This window comes from Podarcis raffonei, chromosome 2, assembly GCF_027172205.1.
Source record: "Podarcis raffonei isolate rPodRaf1 chromosome 2, rPodRaf1.pri, whole genome shotgun sequence".
Classification (NCBI taxonomy): domain Eukaryota; kingdom Metazoa; phylum Chordata; class Lepidosauria; order Squamata; family Lacertidae; genus Podarcis; species Podarcis raffonei.
This window is the reverse complement of record NC_070603.1, coordinates 61,455,377-61,483,323: the sequence shown is the minus strand read 5'-3', so window position 1 is coordinate 61,483,323 and position 27,947 is coordinate 61,455,377. Positions and strand designations below refer to the sequence as shown.

At 41.4% G+C, this 27,947-nt stretch overlaps 1 protein-coding gene across 1 annotated transcript in view; it reads left to right on the top strand.

The window, feature by feature from the left end:
• The window catches only part of LOC128407920 (homeobox protein engrailed-2-like), a 219,882-nt gene extending 192,631 nt beyond the window's left edge, over positions 1-27,251 (top strand). The window contains exons 3-4 of the mRNA XM_053376939.1: positions 11,705-11,749; positions 26,347-27,251. Coding sequence (XP_053232914.1) covers positions 11,705-11,749; positions 26,347-26,399 — 98 coding nt within the window. The 3' untranslated portion in view covers positions 26,400-27,251. The remainder of the gene's footprint in view (positions 1-11,704; positions 11,750-26,346) is intronic.
• The last annotated feature ends 696 nt before the right edge of the window (positions 27,252-27,947 follow it).

The following is a 27,947-nucleotide window of genomic DNA, read 5'->3' as shown; positions in this document are numbered from 1 at the left end:
GGTTTGGTTAGTGTTATGTACTGAGTTGAATAGGATCCAAAATGCAGCAGTCTGATTGGTCCTAGAACAATGCAGCAGTATGATTGGTCCGCAGGAGCCACCCAATCCAGCTCCAGGTGGAAGTTAATCCACAACCTGATTGGCTTACAGGAGAATCCCGGAATTAGCCAATCATGTGCAGCCCATTGTGTAAATATTGTATATAAAACAGATATTGTGGGGGAACTTCCATTCCTCCTCACCACTATGAGCTGAATAAAGAGCATGAAATCCACTCTCGACTCCGACTATATTTCAGTTAGGTATAGGTTAGACTGGCACATTGTGATTGGCTACAACCCAGTGTGGAATTAAGAGTGATTGATTAATCCCATTAATTTCAGTGGCCTTAAGGGTTTTTAAGTCTGTTAGATCATAGTCAGTGATCTTAATTCAATATGTTTTGGCTTTACTCTCTCATTTTCAGGGTAGTTAAGCATTGCAAACAATCAATGTAGGTTTTAACTAACATGGGGTTAAATTAACAGTCCCTATGGAGTGCATGAGTTGGATAGATAAGATACATGTAGTGGCCAATATTCTGAGACATGATAAGGATGAGAACATATGCATATGTTTTATGTTTGGAAGAGAAAAAAATTCAAACTGTATCAGCTTTTCTTTTCTTTTTTTCCTGAAATTTTAACTTAAGCAGCTACCCAGAAGCATATGTTCAAAATAGAAATCTGGCCTTGAACTGTTTCTTCCCCTCCTCCAAACATATGGAAGCATAAACTACTGCCAAAAAAATAAGCATTCTCTGTTGGAAAGTGTATATATAAAGTGAGTGTTCGCGTCATAAATTCAGTCATGCTCACCCTTCTACAAGGGTAGTGGCAGCAGTGCCAGGGAGCTATCAGAAAATGGCAGGGATAAAAGCAGCCACAGCTGAGAAAAATGACCAGCTAAAAGTACCTTTGTGGGTTTGGTGTCCCTTCTTATTGTACAGCTTACATTTTCAAAAATCTAAAAGCCACTTCACATGGCTAGCTTATAATGAGGTGATAAACCAAATTAAGCTCTCTGCCGCATGTTTCTATGGCAGGAAGAATGAGAGACTATGTTCTTTAAGAACAGAACATAGACATTGAGCACTGGGGATTTTCATACCACTTGTGTTCTTCTAGTGTGGGAAGTCTGGATTTCCAGTCTCAGCCCGTCAAGGCCAAGCCAGGCTGGAGCAGAATAGGAGAGCAGCTGCAGGGAAGCAGGAACTTGGGAATGTCAGTCCTTTATTTTTGTTTCAGTTTCGTTTCAGTTTCGTTTCGTTTTGTTTCCTTGTTACTGGTGCTGCCTGTTGTCAGGTGAAGGAAGAGGTAGCTTTGCATCTGCTAGGAACACTCTTCACTCACACTGGCAGAAGAAGAGAAGAGTTTGGATTTGATATCCCGCTTTATCACTACCCGAAGGAGTCTCAAAGCGGGTAACATTCTCCTTTCCCTTCCTCCCCCACAACAAACACTCTGTGAGGTGAGTGGGGCTGAGAGACTTCAGAGAAGTGTGACTGGCCCAAGGTCACCCAGCAGCTGCATGTGGAGGAGCGGAGACGCGAACCCAGTTCCCCAGATTACGAGTCTACTGCTCTTAACCACTATACCACACTGGCTCTCTGAGTAAGAAAGAAGCCAAGGTCTGGTTTTCTGCTGCAGCTGCCATCTCTGCTTTGCCCTGACTAGGCTTCTGCCAACAGTGGGTGGAAATCACTCCCAAAATGTGGGATCCACCTCTCCTGACCTCCAGATTGCATTCACTTAAGACAGTTTGATGCCACAGCAACTTTCATTAATAAGAATAACATTGAGTAGTACTGTCTGTGACAATTCAGTGTATGCCTGGTAACAATTTGCTAAGAAAATGACAGGTTGGAAGGGAGGTTTGGAAGCAACAAGGGGAGAGGATTTGTAAACAGCTTTTATGTGCCCATGACCCCCCTCAGAAAACCGAATGCTAGCCCTTACTCTGCATTTTTATTTTTATTTTTTGTTTCCCTTCACTCAGTTGTGCCCCTTCAAAACATCACTAACGCTGCTCTGCATTCAGCCGCAGCAGTTTTCTTAGCATCTGTGTGCTGTAGTCATTGGGTGGTGGGATGTGTGTGAGAGATTAATGACCACATTTTCTTTTTATTGATTCAACTATCTCCCAGACTAATAATACATACATAATTATTTGTGGCGCTCTGCACAATGGTGAATGTTTACTCTTTAAAGGTAAAAGTTAAGCATTAATTGGATAGGAAACTAGCTTTTTCCCCCTCTGTGTAGAGGATAAATGTTAGCTGAGCAATTAAAACTAATCCAGCTCCTGTCTCGCTGCTCTGAGAAGGCCAATTGGGTAATTGATATGCTTTGACCTGTTGGCAAAGGACTTTAGAGTAAAGTGGTTCCTAAATGTGTTTCCTCTCTTGATTGCTTGTGAATGCCATGGGAGGATTCGTTTTAGACACCCTGCTTTTTTAATCCTCCCATGTCTCTTGACAGAATACTTCTGGAGGAGCTTAAAGTAGTGTTATTATGGTGTCAGCTTACTACAGCTCTTTGGTTCATGTTTAGTACAAAACCAATTTTCCCACATATAGTCATATTATGTTTGTTGGCTATGGGGTATGCGAGCGTGTGGTGTTCATGAGACAGAGATGCCTTGATTAATGTGCATGTGTCAAATTTGTCTACTGTCTGATATTAGCTGAGGTTTTTTTAAGGTCATCTAAGTGGCTAAGCATCGGGCTTATTTTGAAATTATACTTGGAGTAGTCTTATGGTGAAGCTAGGTTTTCTCACAGTGATTCTTGATTTTTGAAGTACAGAGTACCAACTGTCAAAGAAGCCTACTCTCCAGAAGGTGCGAAGTCACAAACTTCTATTACCACAGCTTTTCCCAACCTGGTGCCCTTTATCTGTTTGGGGTCACAACTCACTTAGTCTGAGACAACATGCCCAACGGTCAGGAAATATGGGACGGGTTATCCAGCAACATCTGGGTTTTGGAAGATTGTATTACTGAATGAATTTTAGCATTCAAAGACCAGTCCTGTTCAAACGCTCTGGCACTAGTAATGGAAATGAATTTGAAATTGGAGGACTTTGGATTATGAACTTCCCCATTTAGAAATCCACTCCTTTCTATGAACCTGGCCCCTCAGAACCCAGGCATAGTATGTACAGTAATGCAATTTGCCCCCCCCCCTCCAGGCAGTTCTCCCTACAGACCCTCTCTTCCAGCCATATTTTATTCCAAAGGAAAGATGAGTAAGTTGGTAGCAGGAATAGTTCACTGGTTGAACCAGAAAATGCTGTATGGGCCTCTGCTTAACTGCAATGTTAGTGGGTTCATTCCTAGCTTCAGTAAGCCATTCTATCATTGTTCCCAGTTCCCCCATCCTTTCATAAGTTTGCTTGGAGATAGTATGTTTATATAATTGGAAGAGAGAACCAAGGACTCCCTTCCTCACATTTGTTTTTGTCATTCTTTTTCAGAAGTGGCTTAGAAGGTTTTTTAAAAAAATCATTGAGAGTGTGTAGAAAAATCAAATGGTTTCCAAATCATGCAAAGGGTAGTTCAGTCGTCACTGGTTAGTATTTGAGGATGCTAGTTGTGTTAAAAAAATTATTTATGCATTTCACTTCTGCACAGAAATATTTCAGCCTCTTAGATCCAGTTTGCAATGCTTCTGCTACACAGTGTGTTCATGTCTATAAGAAAGAGGGAAATGTTGTCATGTTGGCATATGCTTGTATAACAGCACAGGACTAGGAGGTGGAAGCTGAAATATGTAATTTAGCCAAATATGTAATTTATTTGTTTTATTTTGAATAGTTCTTGAAATAAATGCTGTTGGAATTTTTATAGCTGAAATTCCCAGCATGAAATTGTCTCTTGAAATTGAACATTACAAATAGCTCCATTGTTAGTTTTAGGCCACAAAATAAATTAAATTTCATTTTATTTTTGGAGTTCTGAGTATTCCCATACAAGGTATCCTACATGTATTTGACTGCCTCTATAAAAAAGAATATTACTTTTTAAATACTGATTGAACAATGCAAAAGCTTCCATATGTAAATGGGTGGGGAATTATGTGCGGGACCCCACACACACACAGAGAGAGGTTTGATTAATGACTGAGTCATAAGACCCTTCCATACCTTCACTAGAACACCTGGAAAGTTTGGGGAAAGCTGCATTTTGTTTGCTGCTTGAAATTTGGTCATGTTATATAACTTTTTACTTCACAGTTTGAATTCCTAATTCAAATATTACTTTTGGTATGGAGGTAGGTAGGAAAATCCTCAATATTAGTTATTACATTCTAGAATGCTGGTGAAATAATCCCTAGTGTTAAAAATGCCTTTGGCAATTTTTTATTTTGCTTATAAAGATGCATGGTTGAATTCAACTGCATTTTCACTGAAAGGTGTGTCATTGTATCTATGCCTCTCTGGAAGATAGCAAGTCAGTGCTAGGGTTTTAGATAGTGTTGTTTTTCTAGAAAAAGAGGTGCCGGAACTTAACTATGAACTCTCTTATAATGGCAATGGTCCCCAACTGAGAGGTGGGGAATTCCAGCCTGAAAAAAGTCCTTGTTTTAGGCCAAGTCTACCAGTACATCTTCCCCCTACACAAGCATTCAGAAAAGGGGTGGGAGGATAGTATCTCAGTGATAGTGTAACTGCTCTGTATGTAAAAGCTCCTGTGTTCAATCTTTGACATTTCCATGTAATGCTCCCTCTCTGAAACCCTGCAAAGCCTTTGCCACTCAGTGTAAATAGTACTGAGCTAGATGGACTAGTGGCCTGACTCATTTTAAGGAAGATTCCTATCTGCTTATCAAATATTGTGCCCGCCCCATGCATGATAAATTTATAAAGTGTGGGTGGCATGCTTCACAAAAGTCTCCAATTGCTAGGGATATTCTGATAGCAACCTAAATTGCGTCTCAGTTTTTGAAAAAGAATGCTGCCTAGTTCTTCTCAGGTTTCCTGCAGTTATGCTTGAAGGCCCCTTGGATGATGCTCACCAAATTAATAATGAAATGTACTTAGTTGCTCTGGCCATTTAGGTTTTAGAAACTGCCAGATGTCAATTGCAGCACCACTAGTGCCATCTTGTACAAATATTTGGATACTTCTCCGAGCAGTATTGCTTCATATCTATTTTTATATAAAATTGCCTCATTTCACATTGCTTTGTTCTTTCAATTTGAACCAATTTTCCCATAGGAAGCTGTAAAAAGGGCTTACAGAAAGTGATTCCTGATGGCGGAGCACTACACATCCGGCATAGTTTAAAAGTCGCCCATCCTGTTTGTCATACAAAGTATGTGCAGCATCCATGTCACTATCAGTCTGTGCCTGGGATTCCAAGTATAATCCAAATGAGGAAATGTTGCCTAAGCTTTTCCCCACCTCCTGTTCTTCGCGTGTGTGTGTTGAGAAAGTTTTTTTTACGACTAAAAAAACAATTTAGGATTAATGTGCTGTAGTTCATGGCAAATGGGGGCAGGCAGTTGGTAGAAGGTTTGCTAAATTGTGCTGTTGTAATGCTGCAATATTACTTGGTAATGTTTGCTGGGTGTTCTTCCAGTTTATAGGCATATTCCTATAGTGAAGCGGTACTGCAGGAAACACTCAGTGGCCTCGTTTCCACATGATGCTAAGCCAAACTATGACTTAGTGAAAAGCAAGCATGCAGGGAGCCTCCCCCAGGCAAGCCAAGTTGGGCCCAACATTGGGGGAGGAGGCATCGCATGTGCATGACATCACACATGCAATGCACCCCCCATACCCCTGTCTGGCCAGGTCTGCTGGGATGGGTGGGCATCCCTTTAAGGCAGGCAGAGTGTGGAGGGTGAAAACCAGCGCTCTTGGCCTCCCCAGTGCTGCTGCTGCAGTGATACCCAGAGCTAAGCTATAGTTTGGCATATCATTATGTACCTGCTGCATACAAACTGCAAATAGTTAACCAAGAACAAACCTTGCTTATAGCTCAGAGTTTGTTTGAATCGAAACAAACTGTAGCCCAGGTTTGCATTTAACACAAAACCAAACTATTGCTTAGCTCCAGGTCTTGTGGCAGCAGGAGGACTGGGGGAAGAGCAAAGCAGTTGTGATATTCTCCTGGGTGCTTCACATAAAGGAGTGCTGCTGGGCAGAGACGGCTCTGTTTTTGTTTTTTAAAATTGTTTTTATTTTTTATCGATGTTATTTTAAATTGTGATACTAAAGCTGTATTCTTAGTTTTAGATTTTATGATTTATACGGAAATTGTTTTCCATTTGGTTGTGTACTTTTTGATGTGTTTTATTTATTGTTTATGACTTTTGTTATGTTGGTAATTATGTAAATCTTGTCATGCCTTGAGCATTGTTTTAACTATGGAAAGGCAGCATACAAATAAAAGGATGGATGGATGGATGGATGGATGGATGGATGGATGGATGGATGGACAGACTCATTCTCATTAAGTCATAGTTTGGGTCCTTAGCATTACAAGGTGTCTACATTAAAAATAATATGCAAAATTACAAAATTAAATTACCTGCTGCCACAGGCACTAATCTGTAGGTGCTTATGATACCTGCACAATCCTATTCTACATAGAGCATAAGAAAAGTTCTGCAGAATCAGAGCAAAGCCCCATCTAATCCACCATACTGTTCTCGCAGTAGCTAACCAGATCGCCATGGGAAGCCCACAAGCTGGGAATGAGCTGTGTGAAGAACTATAAATTGTAAAAGGAATGAAGGTGATTGACTGAATATTATAAATTGATTACTGAGGAAATTGCAGTTTCCTCTCAGTAGAAGCACTGGCAAACCACCCATGACAACTGAGTAAGAATAGGTCATTTCCAGCATAGTTGTAATTAGACAGACGCTGTGGGTTAAACCACAGAGCCTAGGGCTTGCCGATCAGAAGGTCAGCGGTTCGAATCCCCACGACAGGGTGAGCTCCAGTTGTTCGGTCCCTGCTCCTGCCAACCTAGCAGTTTGAAAGCACGAAGTGCAAGTAGATAAATAGGTACTGCTCTGGCAGGAAGGTAAACAGCGTTTCCGTGTGCTGCTCTGGTTCGCCAGAAGCGGCATAGTCATGCTGGCCACATGACCCAGAAGCTGTACACCGGCTCCCTCGGCCAATAAAGCGAGATGAGCGCTGCAACCCCAGAGTCGTCCACAACTGGACCTAATGGTCAGGGGTCCCTTTACCTTTACCTTTACAGCAGAGCATAGTGTAACCATTCAATAGCCTGTAGTGTTAAATTCTGGTTGAGTTCTGTCTATAACTAGCAATAGAAGGGGGAGGTGTGTAAATAAAATATTCCTCTTTTTATAGGGATGTGATGGCAGCAAATACTTTATAAACTGGTATTGATTCCTATATTATTGTATGTCATACTATTTACTCTTCCCAAAAGAACTAGTAAGGAGAATAAGGGGGGTTTCTGTTTGCTTTTAAAGATCAATGCTTAGCAGTAATTAAAAGTTCGTGCTTTTCACAAAACATACTTTTTTCATTCTGGTGCAGCCTAATTCAGATTTCTGTCTCGTTAATGTCAACGCAGCAACAACAAAGATGATTTCTTCTTGTGGTTCTTTGAACAAGAGTCCTTTATTTACATTTTTATGGAAGTTTTTTGTGAGTGCAGTGTAAATACAAAGCATAAAACAGCGTACTCCTCAACATCTTGTCACATTCCAGCAAAGCATGCCTCTTTCTATAGGAATATTGAGCTTATTAGGAACAACAGAACAAAAGAAGAAACACTTCACAATCTGGAAACATTATGAGGAATTGTTGATATACATCATAAAACAGTTGCCATTTGATAACAAGTGATAATCAGTCCAGTTTACTAGTTGGTGCTGAAGTTTCTTTATATTCACTGTTGAATGGCTAGTAAACAAGGCATTAAAATGAGCATTGTGTTAGCACTCATCACTGACAACAAGATGCTGTAAAAATTAAAAACAGTACATATTCTTCCACTCAATAAATTGCAACCAGTTAAACTACTTTCCCCATGAAAGTTGGAACAGGACTCTTTCCCTGTTGTACTGTTCTGCAATCTAGCTGTCTTATTCTGGATACCTTGGTGCAAATCTTATATCCAGGTTATTTATAATGATTTCCATTGCCACATACTGCTAAAATCCAGCAATACAGATATAATAATAAAGCAACAATAAACAGAAGAGATAGTACGGATTTTCAGTAATATACTATCCCTGAATAAGATAGTATTGTTAAAAACTAACAAACCCAAGACTGTAGGTATCTTGCAGAATATAAAAGTATATGGAAATATTCATTGGCCTTAGTCGTAGCTACTTGTGATAGATGGTCATCAGTTTTCATCAAGTACACAATGGGATTTGTATATCAAGTTATTTCAATGGAATACAATATAAGCTGATGATCAATTGTTCTAGCTGCTTCTCCCCCTTTCTCTAGGATGGGGGTAGCTACCCTGTAGGTCTCCAGATGTTGCTGAACTACAACTCCCATTGTCCCTTACTATTGGCTGTGCTGGCTAAGGCTGATAGGCGCTGGATCCAACGTCGTCTGGAGGACCACATCTTACCCAACTCTGCTTTAGGGAGACTATCCCCTCATACATTGAAAGAACCCATGAGAGGTTTAATATATCAGTGCTCATCAGAGTTGTCATGTTACAAACAAGCTTAGGAATGCTGAACCAAAGATTTAAGCTCCCTCTCGACAGGGTGGGGAATACATAACTGTATACAAACTGTTTACAAACCAGGACTTTTCCCACTGCCCACATTTGCCGCCATGCATGTCCAATGAGTATGTGTCCACCTACAGTCAAAATCTTCTCCAAATTTGCTCATGGTCTCTGGCCCCAAACAGCCAACCCAACATACCCAAGCCTTCCCGTCCCCACAAAAAAAAAACCCACACAAAAACAACAACCAGCCTGTGCTCTGTATAGCAGTCCCTGTGGAAGAGCCTGAAGCAACTGGCAGCTTCAGCATCTCCATTTAAAATAGACTTCTTTCATGTGGATTCAGTTATGAGGAAGGAGTCTTTCTGCTTCATCCAGCTGTCTTGTAACTGGCATTGGGGAAAGGGATGTGTATGCCTTTTCCAAAATTTTGATATTGCACACCTGTAAATAAACAACCCCCCTGAGCTGTTTTGAATCATAAGGCTGTCACATAGCTGTCAACGTTTCCCTTTTTTTAAGGGAAATTCCCTTATTCTGAATAGGATTCCTTGCAAGAAAAGGGAAAAGTTGACAGCTATGGTATCTCATTGTATGCCTTTCATTCCCCTCTACAACCTTCCTAATTTTGGATTAGTCGGAATCCGGGGCCCAGTGCAAACCTAGCAGGAGTTTACCTGGAAATCGAACCAGCTAGAAACACAAAGCCCTCCAATAATTCTATGTATAGTAGGTAATATTAACCAATTTATTGTTAGATATTGATATCATGTGAGCTGCTGTCCTGATAGAGTACATTATGAAATCAAGTGTGTGAATCAGCATGCTGGTGCTTTGACACTACAGCAACTGCTGGGTGGCATAAGGCAGGGCAAGACGACACAGTACCCAAAAAAGAAATTAATCTGCAATGCATATCTGTAATATTTTACATGGTTCAGTTTGCCACAGGATTAAGGTTTAGAAGAAAACTATTATGAGTACACTGACCTCTGTGCTATGCAGCCTCTTTAGTATGCTTATATTGCTGCAGTTTAAGGACACTGCCATCTTCAATGACTTGTGGGATTTTCACATACATAACTGTACAATTAAATGTGTTCTCCCTCTTGGTCTGTATACAGTATATGAAATTTCCCCTTGGGGTTCACAAGAGTATTGCAGTGCAGGCAAGACTATTAACAAGTGTTGTTTGTATTTCAAGTATCTCTAGATCTTGGCTAATACCTCTTTTACATATGTAGAAAGGAAACATTTTTTTGGCAGTTCAACAATTATTTCATAGACTGGGAATGCCTAATAGTCTAGATCTTTTTATATGGTTTCCACTAACTGAAGCGTTTATACAACAATGCAGATGATGAAAACATGCAGCATTGTAAAAGCTGACAATACAGTGTTACAGATGGAAAGCTTTCTTCTTGTTTTTTTAAAAAAGGAGTAGTACTTCTATCATTTTTCTCACTGCCTGTTGATTGCAGTGGCTTCAGATCTTCCCTGCTGAATAAGCAAGACCACCAACCACAGACATATATCTCTTTCCCACTGGCACCCCATCACAAGGCCCATTCCAGCTTCCTTCTCTCCTTCCCTCCTATTCTCCTCTCTGTCCCTCCCCAAGGCTTGATGCAAGACAGGAGGGCCATTCCACTTTCCCCTATCCCTCTATCTTTCTGTCCCCCTCTCCCCCATACAGCAATGCAAGACAGGGAGCCATTTCAACCTTATTTGTTTAGAAATTTTCTTAAATTTAAATTCTGCCATTCTTCCATCATGGATCTGAAAGTGACATACACATGTGGTTTCCAGGCAATCAAATGCTCACCAAACCCAGACCTACTTAGCTTCAGCAGGGTGGTGGCCTCATGTGCCTTTGGGCCACACCTTAGTTTTGGTTTTCTCCTCCCTTCACCTCTCTGTCATTCCTATTATCCTCTTCCTAACAGGACTGCTTTGGTTCCACACACCCTTTCCTTTCCTCCCCATCCCCCACCCACTGCCCCTTTGCTCCCATTCTTGCCTGTTTTTGCCACCCACACCACCTCCAGGGATGCCCTGCAAGGCAGTGGTGTCATGGAATCATAGAATCATAGAGTTGTAAGACACCCAAGGGCCATCTCATCCAACCCCCTGCAATGCAGGAATCTCAGGTAAAGCATCCATGACAGATGGCCATCCAACCTCTGCTTAAAAACCTCCGAGGAAGGAGAGCCCACCACCTCTTGTGGGAGTCTGTTCCACTGCTGAACAGCTCTTACTGTCAGAAAATGTTTCTGAATGTTTAGTTGGAATCTCCTTTTTTATAACTTGAAGCCATTGGTTCAAGTCCTACCCTCCAGAACAGGAGAAAACAACCATGTTCCCTCTTCCATGTGACAGCCCTTAAGATATTTGAAGATAGCTATCATACCTCCTCTTTTCCAGGCTAAACATACCCAGCTCCTTCAAGCACTCCTCGTAAGGCTTAGTTTCCAGACCCTTGATCATCTTGGTTGCCCTCCTCTGCACACGTTCCAGCTTATCAACATCCTTCTTAAATTGTGGTGCCCAGAATTGGACACAGTATTCCAGGTGTGGTCTGCAGAATAGAGTGGTACTATTACTTCCCTTGGTCTGGACACTAGACTTCTGTTCAGCTTCTTTTTCCCTGGCATTTCTCCACCACTGCCATCAATCCGTCAGGAGTCAATAGCATGTGAAGGTGCTTGAGGGGCATTCGAAAGAGGCAGATGTGGGCCACAGTATCATAGGGGGCTGATGGCACATGCAGCTGAATGAAATTGGAGGGCTGCATCTGGGCTGCAGATTCCTCACCCCAGCACATGATGCTATTGCATTGTGAAAGCCAAAGAGGCCTCTCAACCTGGTCACTGCCTCAGTGGAAGACTGCTTGGGATCCCCATGTAAACTGGCTTAAGATTTCTGAAAGGTGGATAATTGGGACCAAAGTTACATGTATGTATTTTTACCCCCTGCACAGGTCCACCTGGAAGGCGAGGAAAGGCTGGACGACGAGGAGATCCAGGTAAGTCCCTGTGTCTTGTGCAAAAATGTTAGTAAGCTGTCGACATGAACTAGGAGAGGAAAGTTTGAAATGGTGGTTTGAAAAGTAGTGTTCTCGTTCTCATGCATAATAGGCCACCAACTGTGAAATGTTTACTGTTTTCTTAGCTATAGGAGCAGCCTATTGAATTACTGACTACCAAATAAAAACTTACATGTTCAGCCATTTCTTTCTGTTGTAAGGGCTAATGCTGGGTTCAGATTTGACTTGTCCTCTGCGGGCCATTTTTGACCTACCTGTCAATCACCTGACTTCACATGATGTCAGGCGATTCAAACTTCAAAGAAAAATCAAGAGCACACTTGTAAGTGTGGTTCTGATTCTTCCCTTCTTTTACAGCCCCAACTTTAATTTAAGCCAGGGCTGCAAAGAAAGGTTTTGTTTTGTTTTTTTGGTTGTGTTATGTTTTGTTTTTGCAGCCATGGGTTGAATTCAAGCAAAGATTCCTTCTGAAAGCATGGTTTGCATTTAGTGTTTTCAGCAGGGATCGACTCTGATTGGGAGCTCCCAAGTGGAATCCATCCCAGTAGAGCTTGCATTTGGCACCAAATTTAAAAGATGCAAGCCATGCTTGCCAAGGAAAAATCAGGACCATGCTTTAAGGCTCCAGATTGTTCCTTTGCAGCTGAAGCTTTCCCTGCCCAACACCAATGACTGGGAGAAATAGCTTTGCAGGCATAATTTGGCCATGGGGTCAGAGGTTCCCCATCCCTTCTATAAATAGTCGTAACATCCTTAATGCAGAGGGGGATGAGGAAATATACAAACCACATGGATATAAGCCAGGGGTCAGCAAACTTTTTCAGCAGAGGACTGGTCTACTGTCCCTCAGACCTTGTGGGGGGCCACACTATATATTTTTTTTGGGGGGTGAACGAATTCCTATGCCCCACAAATAACCCAGAGATGCATTTTAAATAAAAACACACATTTTACTCATGTAAAAACACCAGACAGGCCCCGCAAATAACCCAGAGATGCATTTTAAATAAAAGGACACATTCTACTCATGTATAAACACGCTAATTCCCGGACTGTCCGTGGGCTGGATTTAGAAGGCGATTGGGCCAGATCTAGCCCCTGGGCCTTAGTTTGCCTACCCATGGTATAAGCCATAGGAGAGCAGCTCCCATACATGCCCTAGTTTAGGGAGCTAAAAGCTCATTAATAATCTGAGGCTGAAAATTGTTATAGAGAATGCTGCATAAAGGGCCAGTCCTGCTATTTAATTTTTTGTACTTAAAGATGACTTAAAGATGACAAGGAGTAAAGCACACTTGTATCTATACCAAACTGACTGCCCCAATTGAGGCTGGTCCTCAACCATAGTCCCATCATAGTTAATGGGATTTTTTCCGGTTACTACAGATTGAAGATGTGGACAGGTATACTTGCAGGGTTTAGAGTGACCATCTGCCCTTTTGAAACTTGCCCATCTTGGTTTGTGAAATCTAGGAGGGAGAGATCGACTGCTAGGGATGGAGTGGGGTGTGTCCAGGGAATTGTGAATGCCTTGAGATGGAAGAGAGTGTTGCCCAGAATCACTGGTGGAGCAACTTATGAAGTCACCCTCCCTGAGCACACTGAGGCTTTTGGATAACTACTGCCCATTCTCTCCTTCAACCCTTGGCACTTTGATCCCATATTGTCTCCCATGCTATTTAATATCTATATGAAACCACTGGAAGGAGGCATCTGGGGATTTGTAGCACCAATGTGCAGATGACACTCAGCACTTAAGGCAGTAAGGGACTGGCCAAATAACTGAGGCTGAATCTCAATAAGAACAAGATGCTGTAGATAGGTGGTTCCTATGTCCAGGAATTAGGGAGACAGCCTGTTCTTGATTGGTTATTGTGATGGAGGATAGAATGGAATTTAATAATCCAAGAACTACTGTCTAGTGCATTGTGTTTTACTGACTTTTATTATAAAAAATATGGTCAGTAAAAAACAATATTTGTTGTTAGTTGTCCATGGTTCCTAAAGGAGAAACAGTGGGATTAATTAATTAATTAATTAATTAATTAAGTGAAGAATTCTGCTACTGAGCTGTGTAGGTTCATACATTTGTGGGACTTACTGCAAACAGAGCTCATGTTCCACCACTGAGGTATTTTTCCTCAACATATGAATTTTACTTTGAAACATTACATTTTGGAATTGGCCACTATGTGTGTCTTGTGTACAATTACATTTTCATTGCTAGCCAGGGATTTTCTCAAAAGAAACAGTGTAATAATGATGATGATGAACAATAACAGTTTAGAACAAGAGAGAAGGATGAAATACACAGCCAAGGCTGCACGCCTGATCAGCCTGATCCATGGATGTAAAGAAGAAGAAATATATTGCTATAGATCTTAGTAAGAAACTCCTGCTCTTCTGTATTGGGAACCTTTCTTGGAGCAAGAGCCTAGCTATTAATAGCTTCAGATTTAAACCTCATGTTTTTTTTATTTGTTCTTACAGATAATACAAATAGCACTAAGGCAATAGTTCTGTCAGTGCAAGCTTTCCAGCTTGCCAAACAGACTAATCCCTTTTCTCCTCCACTCACATGCTGTTCTGGGGGGTTCTCTGGGGGGTGAGCCAAATTTGTGGGGGTCACTTAGGGGAGAGAGAAAACAACGCTCCATTGCACTAGTGAGATCCCTTGCACTGGCTTCTGCTAGTGTGATTCTTTAGTTGAATCTCACCCCATTGTTCTAAAAAAAAAATCTGATTTATTTGCATTGCATAATTGAATTCCATGCTTATATCCAACTTAGAGATGAGTGTACTAATTAAGGACAGACCTTAATTACATTGATTATTTAGTGTGTGGTGTAATCTATCCCTGTGCCTCGGTTCTGATCAGTCACTTTCCACAGCTTTTGTTTCTTTCTGCTCCAGCGCTTTTCCAGAATTCTGCCTTGGGGACCAAAGATTAGACTGGAAGTGTGCGGAAGGGCAGAGCATTAAACATAAACTTCACATATTTTTATTTAATGCTTTAACCACATAATTATTGTTCATCTGCAGCAGTAAAAGGCTGCCTTTGGGTCATATTACAAACACCGCCAGCAGAAGAGGAATTATAAAGAATTAATATGACTCAACCATGTCTATTTAGATTTTTCTGTAATTGGGGAGGAAAACTAAGAAGTGATTTTAGTTGTTCTTGGCAAGGAATCCCATGCACTGTATCGTTTTTTAAGCAGATGGTTATATTGATATATTCTTCTGTAATAGAGGGAAAGCATATATAAAAATAGGGACGCGCAGGGGCAAACACAACGCAAAACTGAAATACAACATGCTGGATAGACAAGGGCTCTGTAATGTTGTGCCAGAGAATGCTTGCCGTTATCTGTAATACAGCCTAACCAAAGAGCAGAAAGCTCATGGTGTATTGGTTTTGGCTTAGCTGCCGAATGTTTGTTATCACAGATAGCTTGGATATATATTTGTATATTTGTTTCGGAGCCTTACCACACAGAAACCAGGTCCTTGCTTCTTTGCCACAGCTGATAAATGGGAGTAGAAATTTATTTGCTCTGTATGATAGCATCCCTCCCTAGAGGCTTGTATGTGGTTACAACTTTACAGCTTCCAGACAAATCTGACATAGAGCCAAAGGCCCAACAGTAGTTTGGCTTGCTTGAGGGAGCTTTGTGCTGGCTATCGAAATGAAAATTTTAAAAACTTTATTTTATTTTTTAAAAAACCTATACTGTATAGTGAAACCCTCACTACAGCACTTTCAAGCCAGGACATTTTGCCAACTTCAGCACAGAACAGCAGCTGAGTTATTAGTTATTGTCATAATTAAGTCAATTCACAATCCACTGGACCCTTAACTCTTTTACCTTGCAAAATAATTTATGAACTGTGATACTCGTGGACCAGACCTCTGGAGTGTGATACTGTTGGACAGGTAACAAAAACATTTTTTGCTGTTTTCCATTGATAATTGTTTCTTCTTTTTATCTGCAAAATTACATTGGGGTTCAAGCCAACCAAGTGGACAAGTGGTGGAGTAGATAACCATAAAGGAACAGGGTTTTCACCTTCACCCCATGGCACAGAGTAGGAAAGGAAGGGCAACAGTCCTTTCATTTGGTACAGGGTTTGCAGAAAGAGGTGAGGAAGCAGCAGCACAGCTTCCTCTTGTCTCAGGCACTCTGTACAAAATTTCAAGGTTGAACTCCTGTCTGATTCATATATGTGCAGCAGTTATGGAAAGGCAACCATCTTAGCAACGTCTGTTGAGATATTTCTTCACTCAAGAGAGGGTAGGAAGCCATTTAAAGGAAGAGCCTGTGACTTTTCATGATGCCTGCCATTGGGCAGAAAGGAGAAGTAGCTGCTGCAGTTCGTTCTTTCAAGGTTGGCCCCTACTTCCCACTTAAACCCCTGCCTGAACTGGAGTGGCGAGACACAGTGCCCAATCCTATCACTGTAATAATAGAGGGGGAAACATGATTTCCTTACATCCAAGGTGGCCCTTACCCAATAAGTTGACTGATGATGTAGGAAGTTCACCACCTGAATGGTTGACCTGTGTGGAACTTACTTCCATGTAAATATAGCGAAAACTGAACTGTAAACTATCCGTTACCAGCCATTTTGTGCCAGGTATAATCTGGCATCAGATTTCCTGTATATTTTGTCTTATGTTGTCAGGTGCTGTTGTGGTTGCTCGAGAGTAAGGCAGGACTCCGACCTGTCTTTTACAGGCTTTATTTTGGTGCAAACTATTTACAGTCAAGAGCATCATAAGTTCATGTCTGGCTCAATTGCTAGCAGAATCCGGGAGTGGTCTGTTCTTGTAGCTCCCCCAACATAAAATTTTCATCACTCCCAGCCTTTTCTGCCCCTCCCTGTGCCTCAAACTACTTCGCATGAAGGGCAAGGGCAGGGGTGTGCTTCCCTCCTCTCCAGCTTGCTCAGGCGTGGTGTTAAGGCTCTTTCTAGCATCCTCTGGTCCTTGCACCTCTTCTCCACTGGAGGTGGGGCTTTCCTCCTCGCCGGAAGAGGAACTGCTTCACAAGATTTTCAGAGGCTCCCTGTAACACAACTCCCCCTCTATCTCTTGCCTCTGAGCCAATGGCAGTTCCCTGACATATGTTAACATTTTAGTTATTTTTGTTTGCAAAATATCTTTAAATCTCAAAATCTCTTGAATCAATTGTACTGTTAGCCCCAATCACTGATGGATCTTTTTTCTCTCTCCAGAATTTCTGTAATGACATACACATACAAAATTCAGACACTAGGAGTTTCTTCAGGCCCAGCCCAATGTATTTCTTCCTCTGTTTGTATTTTCATTGTGTCGTTGACCTTCATTTCTAAACAGGAAAAGTTCATTGATTCTGAAGGTCTTTCCCCTGCAGTGTGTATATAGCAAGAAACTCAAATATATTGAGTCACTTGATTCTACATGATCCGTTTTATGTATTTCTGGTAGTAATTTGGTTGCTTCATTTAATTGTTTCCACATGTCTGTCTCATGAGAGCAGTCACTGTGCACTTCGTGGTATTGGCTAGTAAACTGCAGTGTTCACTTTGCTAATAGGCTTTATGGGGTAGCCTCTTTTGAAAGAGGCTGCTCTTTAAAATCAATTGGTTTTACAATTGGACTATGACTTCAAGATGCTTAAAAGTGACCACTTGGAAAACCTGGTCTTCTCCAACCTTCTATGATGTGCCTCTGCATGAAAGTAGTTTCCTTGCTTGCCTTGCAACAGTTCACTAACGCTCTCAACAGTTCACTAATGCACTGTCTATACTTGCTTTCAAACTATCCTGCAAAACACTGGGTTTCTTTGCAACCTTATTGAGGGCTTCTCAATTAGAAGATTAGTAACATTTATTTATTTATTACATTTTTGCCCCCTCTTCTCCCCAGGAGTTCCTCCCCCCTCTCCAGTTTACACTCACAGCAAAACTTCGTAGGCTGAGACACCATGACTGGCCCAAGATTACACAGCATACCCTCTGACATTTCTCCAGTGAAAATAGGGACATCCTATCATACTCTCCAACATTTTTCCAATGAAAATAGCGACATCCTAATGATCCTAAGGACATTCTGGGATCAAAGCAGAAACCAGGATGGCTTCTCTGAATCAGGGTCGCCCCTGGAAAATAGTGACACCTGGAGGGTCTGCCATAGCTGAATTGGGATTTGTATCTTAGTCCAGATGTGGAAGCCTCTGAGAACCTTAAAATCCACTCCTGATTGTTCCTTGGCAAGCGAAGGATGCTAGGGGTGCTGATCAGCTAATTGGCGCTAACCACAAGTCCCAGTGGGATGGGATGCAATACAGAATTTCGCAGCAGGCGCTCCATAGCACATCCAGCCCTACCAGTGCTTGCTGTGCTGTATCATTGGTGATGACAGTAATGGGCAGGGCTGCATTGTGAAATTCCCAGTGGGAAAACTCTGTAGTGTATTTGAACTCTCTGGGATGTGCTGATATATGTGCAAGTACAAATATTCATTGGCAACTTGAATTCAAGCCGGCAGTGCAAATGATGATTCTCTGCAGGCATGACTCAAGCTGCACCTACAAAGGAAAAATGTCCCTTTATCTCACAGCTTGGATTCAAGTCAGCAATGAAAATAATCTTTGTAGGCACAGCTTGATATTGCCAGTATCTTAGATCCAACAAAAAGGAACTCTGGTCTTGAAGAAGATGGAGATTTCGGCAGATAGTATTTATATTAATACTCTGCATGGATTAAATATAAATGTACCATACAGGAATTCGAGAAAATAAACAGCATTTATAGTTGCTCAAATGTACAGCAAACCCCCCGCTCCCCAGCCATTCAGAAAGGTTAATTATTTCCAGCACTGCTGTTGTTTTAACAACTTTCCACAAAATATTCCCAGGACAAAACTATCTAACAAGTCTCAGCAGATGTTTGTCTTGTCCCAAAGTACGATTACAAAAGTATATAAAGAAGAATGTAAGCAAGTGAAAATCATGAATAAAACTTGGATTTTAATAAATAATAATAATAATAATAATAATAATAATAATAATAATAATAATGTAACATAGTGCTCTTCAGGTTTTTTTTTGTTTTATCTTTGTCACATGGTGGCCATAAATTTTACAAATCTCTCAGAATAGCTTGCGCTGGTAGCAGTCGTTGTTACAGGGAGGAAAAAACGAAGGTCACAGTTGTGCTTTAACTCCTGGGACCATTAGAAAGGATGTATTTATATATACAGGACTCTCTTTGGAATGAAGCTCCCATTCATAGTATTTACATGATCATAGAAAAATAAGGAAACGCTCTCCTTGCTCTGAGTGTCTCAGTATCTTAAGATTACTGCACACTGGGTGAGTTGGAAGTAGGTGATCTTCCTGAAAGGCAGGTCACAAGCACAATCCCGTGTATACTCTTTCATACATTATATTTGTATTCAGCACATGTTAAAGACTTTTTTGGTGTATCCATTGAAATAGCTATATGTCAATTTTAAAAAAAGTACAAGTATGTAAATTAGGGAGCAAATTTACTTAGGTACTTAAAGCATTATTAATCCTGCTCTTTAAACTTACTACTACTACTACTACTACTACTACTAATAATAATAATAATAATAATAATAGTGGATACAGTTTTAGGAGATAAGTGCAATGAGTGAGTCAGTTCTGACTGGAGATGATCAAGCCCATAGGGTTTGGTATATGTCAGGCATTCCCCACAATGTCTGCAGGCACTAAGAAATTTCACTTTGGTAGATGCACACTTTTTACGCCTGAAAGGCAGAAACAGGAACTGTGAATGTTTGTTTGCTTGTTAGTTATTTTAAATAGATTTGTATTTAAATGACATCAAGCCAAATAAGTGTGAGCTCCATAACAAGTCTGCATAGCCACATGTTTTCCTCGTTGCAACTCTTCAGTCCCTATCCTTGTTTCTCTTGATTGTTTATCTGAGCCGTACTTCCAGCGTACACAAAGCCAAGCTTTCTTAAATGCTAGCAGGACTGTGTTCCAAGGCTTCAAACTCTTTGGAAAGAATTCTCTCATCTCATCACTTATGCTCTCTCTCAAGTTCCATCATGTTATATGTTCAACAGATACAAAGTCATATTTCATTTTCTAAAATTGGGAATGGAAAATTCCTGTTCCGGTCCTGTCATCTAGCCATCCTCTGAAGAACAAATATGGTTCAGTAGCTAGGAGCCAGGACACAAAAAAAATATGACTGAACTATTTAGTATTGGTTTACTGAATAAGTCGGTTTTTACAGAATAGTATTTGTTTACTGTTTTAACTGCTGCTTGCTTGCATTTTTGGATGAGGTCATTTAAATTGTTGTTCAATTTTGATTTCAATCCACCATCTTTGTAATTTTGAGAATTTTTAATTCATTAAATGGGGTGTACATTTTTAATTAATTAAGCAGGGTGTACATTGATAAATAGATTTGTACCAAGAAGTCTAAAGGGCATTGTTTTCTCAGGCAGCATGTAGTCTTTCAGCTACATGCAAACACCATGAAGAAGAATCTCATAAAGTGTTTGTGGCGTGATCAGGGCCAGTTAATATGTTCTAAAATCCTCCACATGGAGAGATGCAGCCACATAGAGGAGGTAACATATAAACTGGTGTGGCCATATTGTATCTGTTATCACTTGTCCATCCTAATGAGGTGGGTAAATTGGTTACATAGATGGGCAAGTCGCTGTCTTTTAGCTTTATTCCTCCTCTGTGAAACAGGAATAATAGTGACTTATGTTTCCTTCTTTCTTAGTAAGTGATATGCGGTGGAAGTCTATACACGACTAATCAGAAGCATGTTTCATTAAATTTAACAAAGATAGAATTGCAACCAAAGATGGCCAGTTTTTGAAGTGCTGTAACCATGGTACTAAGTTAGCACTAGCAATTCTAGATGGGCATTTGGCCTGATCCAGTAGCCTCTTCTTACATTCTTAGGTTCTTTGTTTCACAATATATTGCTGTCATGTTCTTATTTTGCCCTGTAAAGCATTCCTGTTTCTCTGCCAGTTTATCTCATGGTACATTATGTAGAAATTTTACTTGTCACCTAATTCATACATCACTTAGGCAGTATAGGTCATAAAATATATCCTGGAGAGCATATAAATTTCTCTTAAGAGGAATAAATGAAGACTTGTGATTTTCTGACCAATAACTTGTAACTAAGCCAAACCACAAAGTCTTTGTACTGGTCAACTTGAGAAGTAAAACCAATTCATCCTTCCATTAAGTTTCATACCTCAGGACATGTTAGGGTTCCGGCATGGAGCCTCCTGGTTTTGTAAGTACGTGAAAACTTGGACGGAAAGGGACAGTCTTGACTTCCTAGGCTCCATGCCCCAAGTAGTCTATTGGTTTTTCCAGGTCAGGATTTGATTATAAATAGTTCCAAGTAAAGCCTAGATCTTTGGCTAGATGACATCAAGATTCTGGCCTTGTCTATATGAATCTCTACTTTCCCTTTAGAATACCCACAGCTAGAGTCCAGATTGTCTTCTGGTCTGCCACATCCCAACACCCACACACCCACCAGCACATCAATGTCATCCAGCTCCCTTGTTCTTATGCCTGCTTGCCTTTCAACTTGCTGCTTCCCATCATCTTTGTTCTAGTAAACTGCTTGGCTCAACTGTATTCCCTGGTCTGTGACTGATCCTGCTTTGAGATTTACCCTATTATGCAATGTTTGGCTTAGGCAGCTCTTCCTCTGCCTTTCAATAAGGTCTGATCTATTGCAGTCTCTGCTTCCTGGATCCATACTTTCCACACACTGTGTGTTTGCCTTTGGCCCAGCTCTGACAGTACGTAAGATCACATCATGGTTACCATTTAACACATTTTCACAGTGTACTCAAAACCCTTCAGGTCTGCATTAATTCACCCATCATTAGCACCATCACCCAATTACTTTCAGACTTCAGTACTGTGCATAGAAAGGAAGGAATATTTCAAACTTTTTTTTACCAGTCATTCAATTAAAAGATGCTATGCAATAATTTATATTTGTTGAGCCATCCGCTATTATTGATACGGTTATTACTGTAGAAAACAGCTCTCTCAAAGCATTATGCAGTGGACACTCGGGTTGCGAACGTGATCTGTGCGGGAGGCACGTTCACAGCCCGCAGCGTCCGCAACCCGCAGTGCTGTGTCTGCGCACGCATGGGTTGTGCTTCGGCGCTTCTGCACATGCTCAAAGAGTGATTTAGTGTTTTTGCGCGAGCGCCAAAACCTGGAAGTAACCCGTTCTGGTACTTCCGGGTTTCGGCACATCTGTAACCCAAAAACGCACAACCTGAAGCATCTGCAACCCGAGGTATGACTGTAACAGCCTCCCACCCAAGTAGCATCATGTGAAGGAGAACAGGGACAAGCATGCTAAGATACACCTTCAGCCCTGTCACCCATTGTGGCGTTCGTACGGAGCCCCCGGTCGTCTCACGAACTATTGACCCGTACACCACTAATCCGCTGCCACCAACCAGGTCCTCCCTGGTAAAATCACTTCAGTCTCAGTCAGCTTTTCAATTAATAAAGAAGAGTGTATTTTATTTCAGGCATAAAACAAAACTTTTACAGCATTCCAAACGGTGTTCCTCTTTCCTTTCTTAATCTTATGTTCCCCTCTCTATCTCTGCTACCTCCCCACACTCAAGGACCAACTGCCCTAACTGTCTCTCTATTACCAACTGCCTTTCCCAACCAGCCAACCCATGAAACCCAACCAACTGCCTACCAACAACTCCCAACAAACTCCCCCCGGAACTCCTCTCAGAACTAGTTTTATAGACCCGCTGACTCCACCCCCTGGGTCCTGTCTGTGCAACCTATTTAACTATTTCCCCTCCAGCACTCTCTCATATATGTTAACGTCACACCCATCACTACTTGTCAAGCAGGGAGCTTCATGTACTTATGGAGACTCACTACATGATTTAGAATGCTGGAATATCAGTTTTCTAGATTGTTCAGGAATCTGCATGAATACGGGGTTTCTGATGTGCCCCTTCCAACTTGTGGAGGCTACCGGGGTAGCACCAGCAGTGGGTAGAGTCTCCCTCCCACGTAGTCATCTTCACATGGGAGATGATAGTGCTGGATGTGAGCTAATAAGGTTAATTACTTTGTCATTTAACTCTCCAGATTGCACTCACTGTTTAATGTAATGTTAAAATGTGATATGCCTCCCAGCGCTCCAGGTTTCTCATTAGTTACTGTTGGGGTTGGCAATTCAATTTGGCTGAAGATTTTGAACATGAGTGGCATTTGATTGCAGTGGTGCTGATTAGAAAATAGCTAGGTTCTGTTAACAACATCAAGAATAGTTTATTTCTACCCCACTCTTCTGCATTTGTACTTGGAATAATTTACAACTAATACATAAAAGGCAAGAACGGGCCTTTTCTGCAGTGGCTCCCCATTTGTATAATGCTTCATTAGGCATGATGCAAAAACATTCGTTTTTAACCAGGCCTTTGGTTGATTTGATTGACATCCTATGCCCTTTTAAAATGTGTTGGGGGGAGTTATTGGGTTGTTGTTGTTCTTATTTTGATTATGTATTTTGTGGTTTTATATTCTGATTTTATTCTGTGAACCTCCCTGAGACGTGAAATACCATTAGAGGGTATTCAACACTGATATAATATGAGGACAGTATTGTAGACATGTCATGGTAAAAGGTATATGGTGAAATCAATTGCTAGTCATCCTCAGAGTAGACCTGTTGAAATCAATGGACCTGGACCCATAGAATATACTGAGAAGCTTGACTGAAGGCTTTAAAAGAAGACTATACAATAGAATGTGCCTCACAAAAAATACCTAACTTGTTTTGAAATGCACTGTACTGAAATACAATGCCTGCTTATGGATGATGAAATGATGCCCCCCTTCCAATTATGTTGTAAAACTTAGTGTGTGTGTTTCAGATTTTCTTCACTTAATCACAGCTGCAAGTATTTCATAGCCAAGTCCAAGAAAATGTCCAGCAACATGGGTTCCTTGTGTTAATGTGGGTGATCATTAACAAAATAATTCTGGAAATGCAGGGAACTAATTAATCTTTGAAATTAATTTTTCCCCCTGTAGAGGTTATTTTCATAATGAAAGAAAGTGGTTATGTGATGTAACACATGTCAGCTCCACTTGCCAGCTAATTATAGTGCTGACCCAAGAGCCTAATGATGGCCAATGCAAATGTTTTTATTTTTTTTAGTTGCAAATTGTTAGGCCTGTTGAAATTATGAGCTTGGTTTAAGACATGAAACTACAGTGGTACCTCGGGTTAAGTACTTAATTCGTTCCGGAGGTCTGTTCTTAACCTGAAACTGTTCTTAACCTGAAGCACCACTTTAGCTAATGGGGCCTCCCGCTGCTGCTGCGCCACCGGAGCACAATTTCTGTTCTCATCCTGAAGCAAAGTTCTTAACCTGAAGCACTATTTCTGGGTTAGCGGAGTCTGTAACCTGAAGCGTATGTAACCTGAAGCGTATGTAACCCAGGGTACCACTGTATTTTGATTTTATGACATTTGAGACTGCAATCCTAACACTACTTATGTGGGAGGAAGACCAGTTTGAACAGTAGAACTTGCTTCTGTGTAGACATGGCTGTTGGATTTGCGTTGCATTCAGTGTAGTGCTAAGCAAAACATTCCATCAGCACAAGGATTTCTCTTTGCACAATAGAACATTCTCTAATGTATCTGCTTGTGTACAATCCCTAGAAATGAAAGCAGTGTTCTCCAGCTCAGATCTCTACATATACAAAACACATTTCCTTGTATAAGAAAGCCTTTTAATTTCTGGTCTAGACTGAACTTGCTGTGCTTCCATCTACCTTTAGACATAAAAAGCCATAGTTTCCTGCATAAGGAGACCATCATCAATTCATGAACCCCCCCCCCGTACCCAATGTATGGAAGTGTTGTTATGATGTGCAAAAGGTTGGATCCACACTAAACATGAGCAGAATTCTTCTCTTGGGAAACACAAGTGGCAACTGGGAAACACAAGAGGCAATTTTGATTAATTCACCCTACAACCTACCACCCTTTAAAAAAGGATTGGATAATGTTTTGGAGCAGCATGGGAGGCAGGGTTGGAGACTGCAGGGAATACTGGTGAAAATTGCATCACTCTCCCTTCCTCAAGCAGTAGCCCCTGCAGGATCCAAGTCTGCATTCAAACACATTAGCTTTAATAAAAGGCTATTTAACTGGGGCTGGTTTCCCACAGCACCCTGAGCTGTGGCTCTTCAGCAGCAGCAGCGTAAGTGATCTGGGGATCAGACAGTAAGGCACAGTGAAGTCAGTGGATTCTGTAATGTGCCTGTGATTATTAATTCCATTCTTCAGGTTGATGATGGTATTAAAAGAGGCTTTAAAATAGGTTTAGTGTTTGAAGATACTTGCATAAACAAACAAAAGCATGTTTCTCATTTTATATTGTTTTCCAGGGAGTTCAGTTTTTCTTTAATTTTTCCCACATTCCCCCCCTCCTTTAATCCTTCTGGTTTTGATCATGTAGGAAATGGAGCATGAAGAAGCTAAAAGAGAAAGAAAAGAGAGTGTAAAATGCCTCTTTTAAATAGGAGTGAAATGTGGATTCCATTAGTCTCTTCAAACTAAATGCTCACCTCTGTGTTGGGCAGGGGTCTTTGTGGGGATATAGCAAACTGAGCTGGGGTATGAAGAGTCCGCCCTTATTGGCGAAACAAATATTAGCGCTCCAGAGGTTTCACTTTATTGTGCTTGACTGCGAGCCAATTTAAATATACAAAAAAATAGTTCAAGGTAAAGTCTTCTTTAGAAAGTACCACTTTAGACTTCAGATGGGGGGCTATTAGCATGAGAGAGAGAGAAGGCTGAAGCCATTGTCTTTGATTTATTAGCTGCAAAGTAGTCCAAACATGTGATCCACCACCTGTAGTGTCCAAAAAAGACACATATGTATACTGTGTCTTCCTTTGTAGGTAAAATCTCACACATGAAGATACGAGAGATACCTAGGAAGCCTTTCCAAGAGGGAACTGATTCCAGCTGAATTTTTCCTTCTGTGTGGGGCAAGGAAAAGATACATTCTACCAGCTTCTTGGTTAACGTATATATAAGCAGCTCTTGTGGCATGCAGGTTGAAAGCTTAACAAACTAGAAGTAGGATGGTCACCTGCCCTATTTAATCTGGCCCCAAAATGGTATTTTTTTGACCCTACATTCTTCCAGCTTCACCCTTAGGAGTCAAATATGTTCTGTCCTTTCTAATGGTTCAGCACTCATACCGTGAAGTAGCCTTACTATTTTCTTTTTGGGGAGGTATTTTTCTTTTCTTTCTAAACCTTCTATACTAATTTTCTTAACACTACATGATATCACACTAAGAACTGATGCTACAGTGTGAAATACCTGTATGTTGTACTGTTCGTGCTTTGGAGGAGAGCAGTTCTCACACAATTTGTCATCCTCAGAATGAACATTTATATGGTAGGAAAATACTCTCTGTTCTCTGTAATTAATGCTAAATGTGTTGTGTTTTGTTTTTCAGGTCCTCCAGTAAGTACATGGATGTTACTCTTGATCATGAGTCAACAAAGTTAAGGCATTTATTTTCCTTTCTGTGTCATTTCACGGGAACAGTACTTTTGGTAGAGGTGTGTCTAGGGCATAAATTGGTACCAGATGCTGCTTTCCCCTGTGCTTGTTATAGGAATGTTTGGGAAATGCTTTTTTCACTCTCTGCCTACATGGCTTTTTGACCATTTTAAATCTAGTAAAAACATTTTTTCAAACATCTTTTTGTAGGTCTCAAAAATAAATGAACAATATGCCTGCTTTATGCTTGTATTATTTATTGCAAATGTTAAATTGCCTCACCAGCTCCCAGCAGCCTCTAACATGTCTGAGGGGTGGTTGCTACTGATGCTGATGGCACAAAGCTGTGACTAAATGCACCACATTGCGGCTGGGGAGCTGCGCAATTGAGGTTATTCAGAAAGTTGTAAACACTGCAGGCCCAGAACTTACTCAAAAAAAGTTTTAAACCAGTGTTGCAAATGTGTTTTAATGGGACAGTCATCTAAATCCTAGCTCTGCTTTCCATTCCTACCTACACTCTTCACCCTTACACGTGCTGCCTTAGCAATTACATGAAGAGAGACCAGTTATATGCTCTATAACTTTAAAGCACATTTGAAACGCATTTCCCCCCCTCAAAGAATTCCAGACACTGTAGTTTAAGAGTTCCTGGAAATCGTAACTGTCTGAGGGATTGACTACAGTGCCCTGATTTTGTGTGTGTGTGTTTCGGGGGGGTGCTTTGTACATGCTTTAAAGGTATATTCTGACATCCAGCCAGGCACAGTGTACTTCAGCAGCACAAAGGCAAGTGGGAGGCAGCTATAGTGGGGGAAGAGGAGGCAGAGCTGGCCTCCCCATGAGACAGGGTGAAGTGCCCACCTCAGGCAGTGGAAGTGCAAGAGGTGATGCTCCGCCTGCTCCGCCACTTCTGCTGCCAAGAGGGAGGCGTTCTGGCATGCACTGTTTCCACTCATCTTCCCCACCTAAAGGTGGAGAAGCTGAGTGAGCAGCAACCGTGTAAGATTGCCCCAGCTCCCACCAAGTTTGGTGAAAGCCAGGGCTCTACCACACTGCCAAGCAGCTCCCTCAGCTGCAGGGAAGCTGAGCGGCAGCACTTTATATAATAATAATTTATTATTTGTAACCCCTCCCCATCTAGCTGGGTCTCCCCAGCCACTCTGGGCGGCTTCCAACAAAGATTAAAAATACATTAAAATGTCACACATTAAAAACTTCCCTGAACAGGGCTGCCTTCAGATGTCTTCTCAATGCCAGGTAGTTGTTTATCTCTTTGACATCTGATGGGAGGGCGTTCCACAGGGTGGGTGCCACTACCAAGAAGGCCCTCTGCCTGGTTCCCTGTAGCTTTGCTTCTCGCAATGAGGGAACCGCCAGAAGGCCCTCGGCGCTGGACCTCAGCGTCCGGGCAGAACGATGGGGGTGGAGATGCTCCTTCAGGTATACTGGGCCGAGGCCATTTAGGAGCACCCTGGCTCCTGACGGATTCGGTGAGAGCTGGGGCATTCCTGTGTGCCATGTTGCCCATCTGCTCTGCTTCCCTACAGCGGG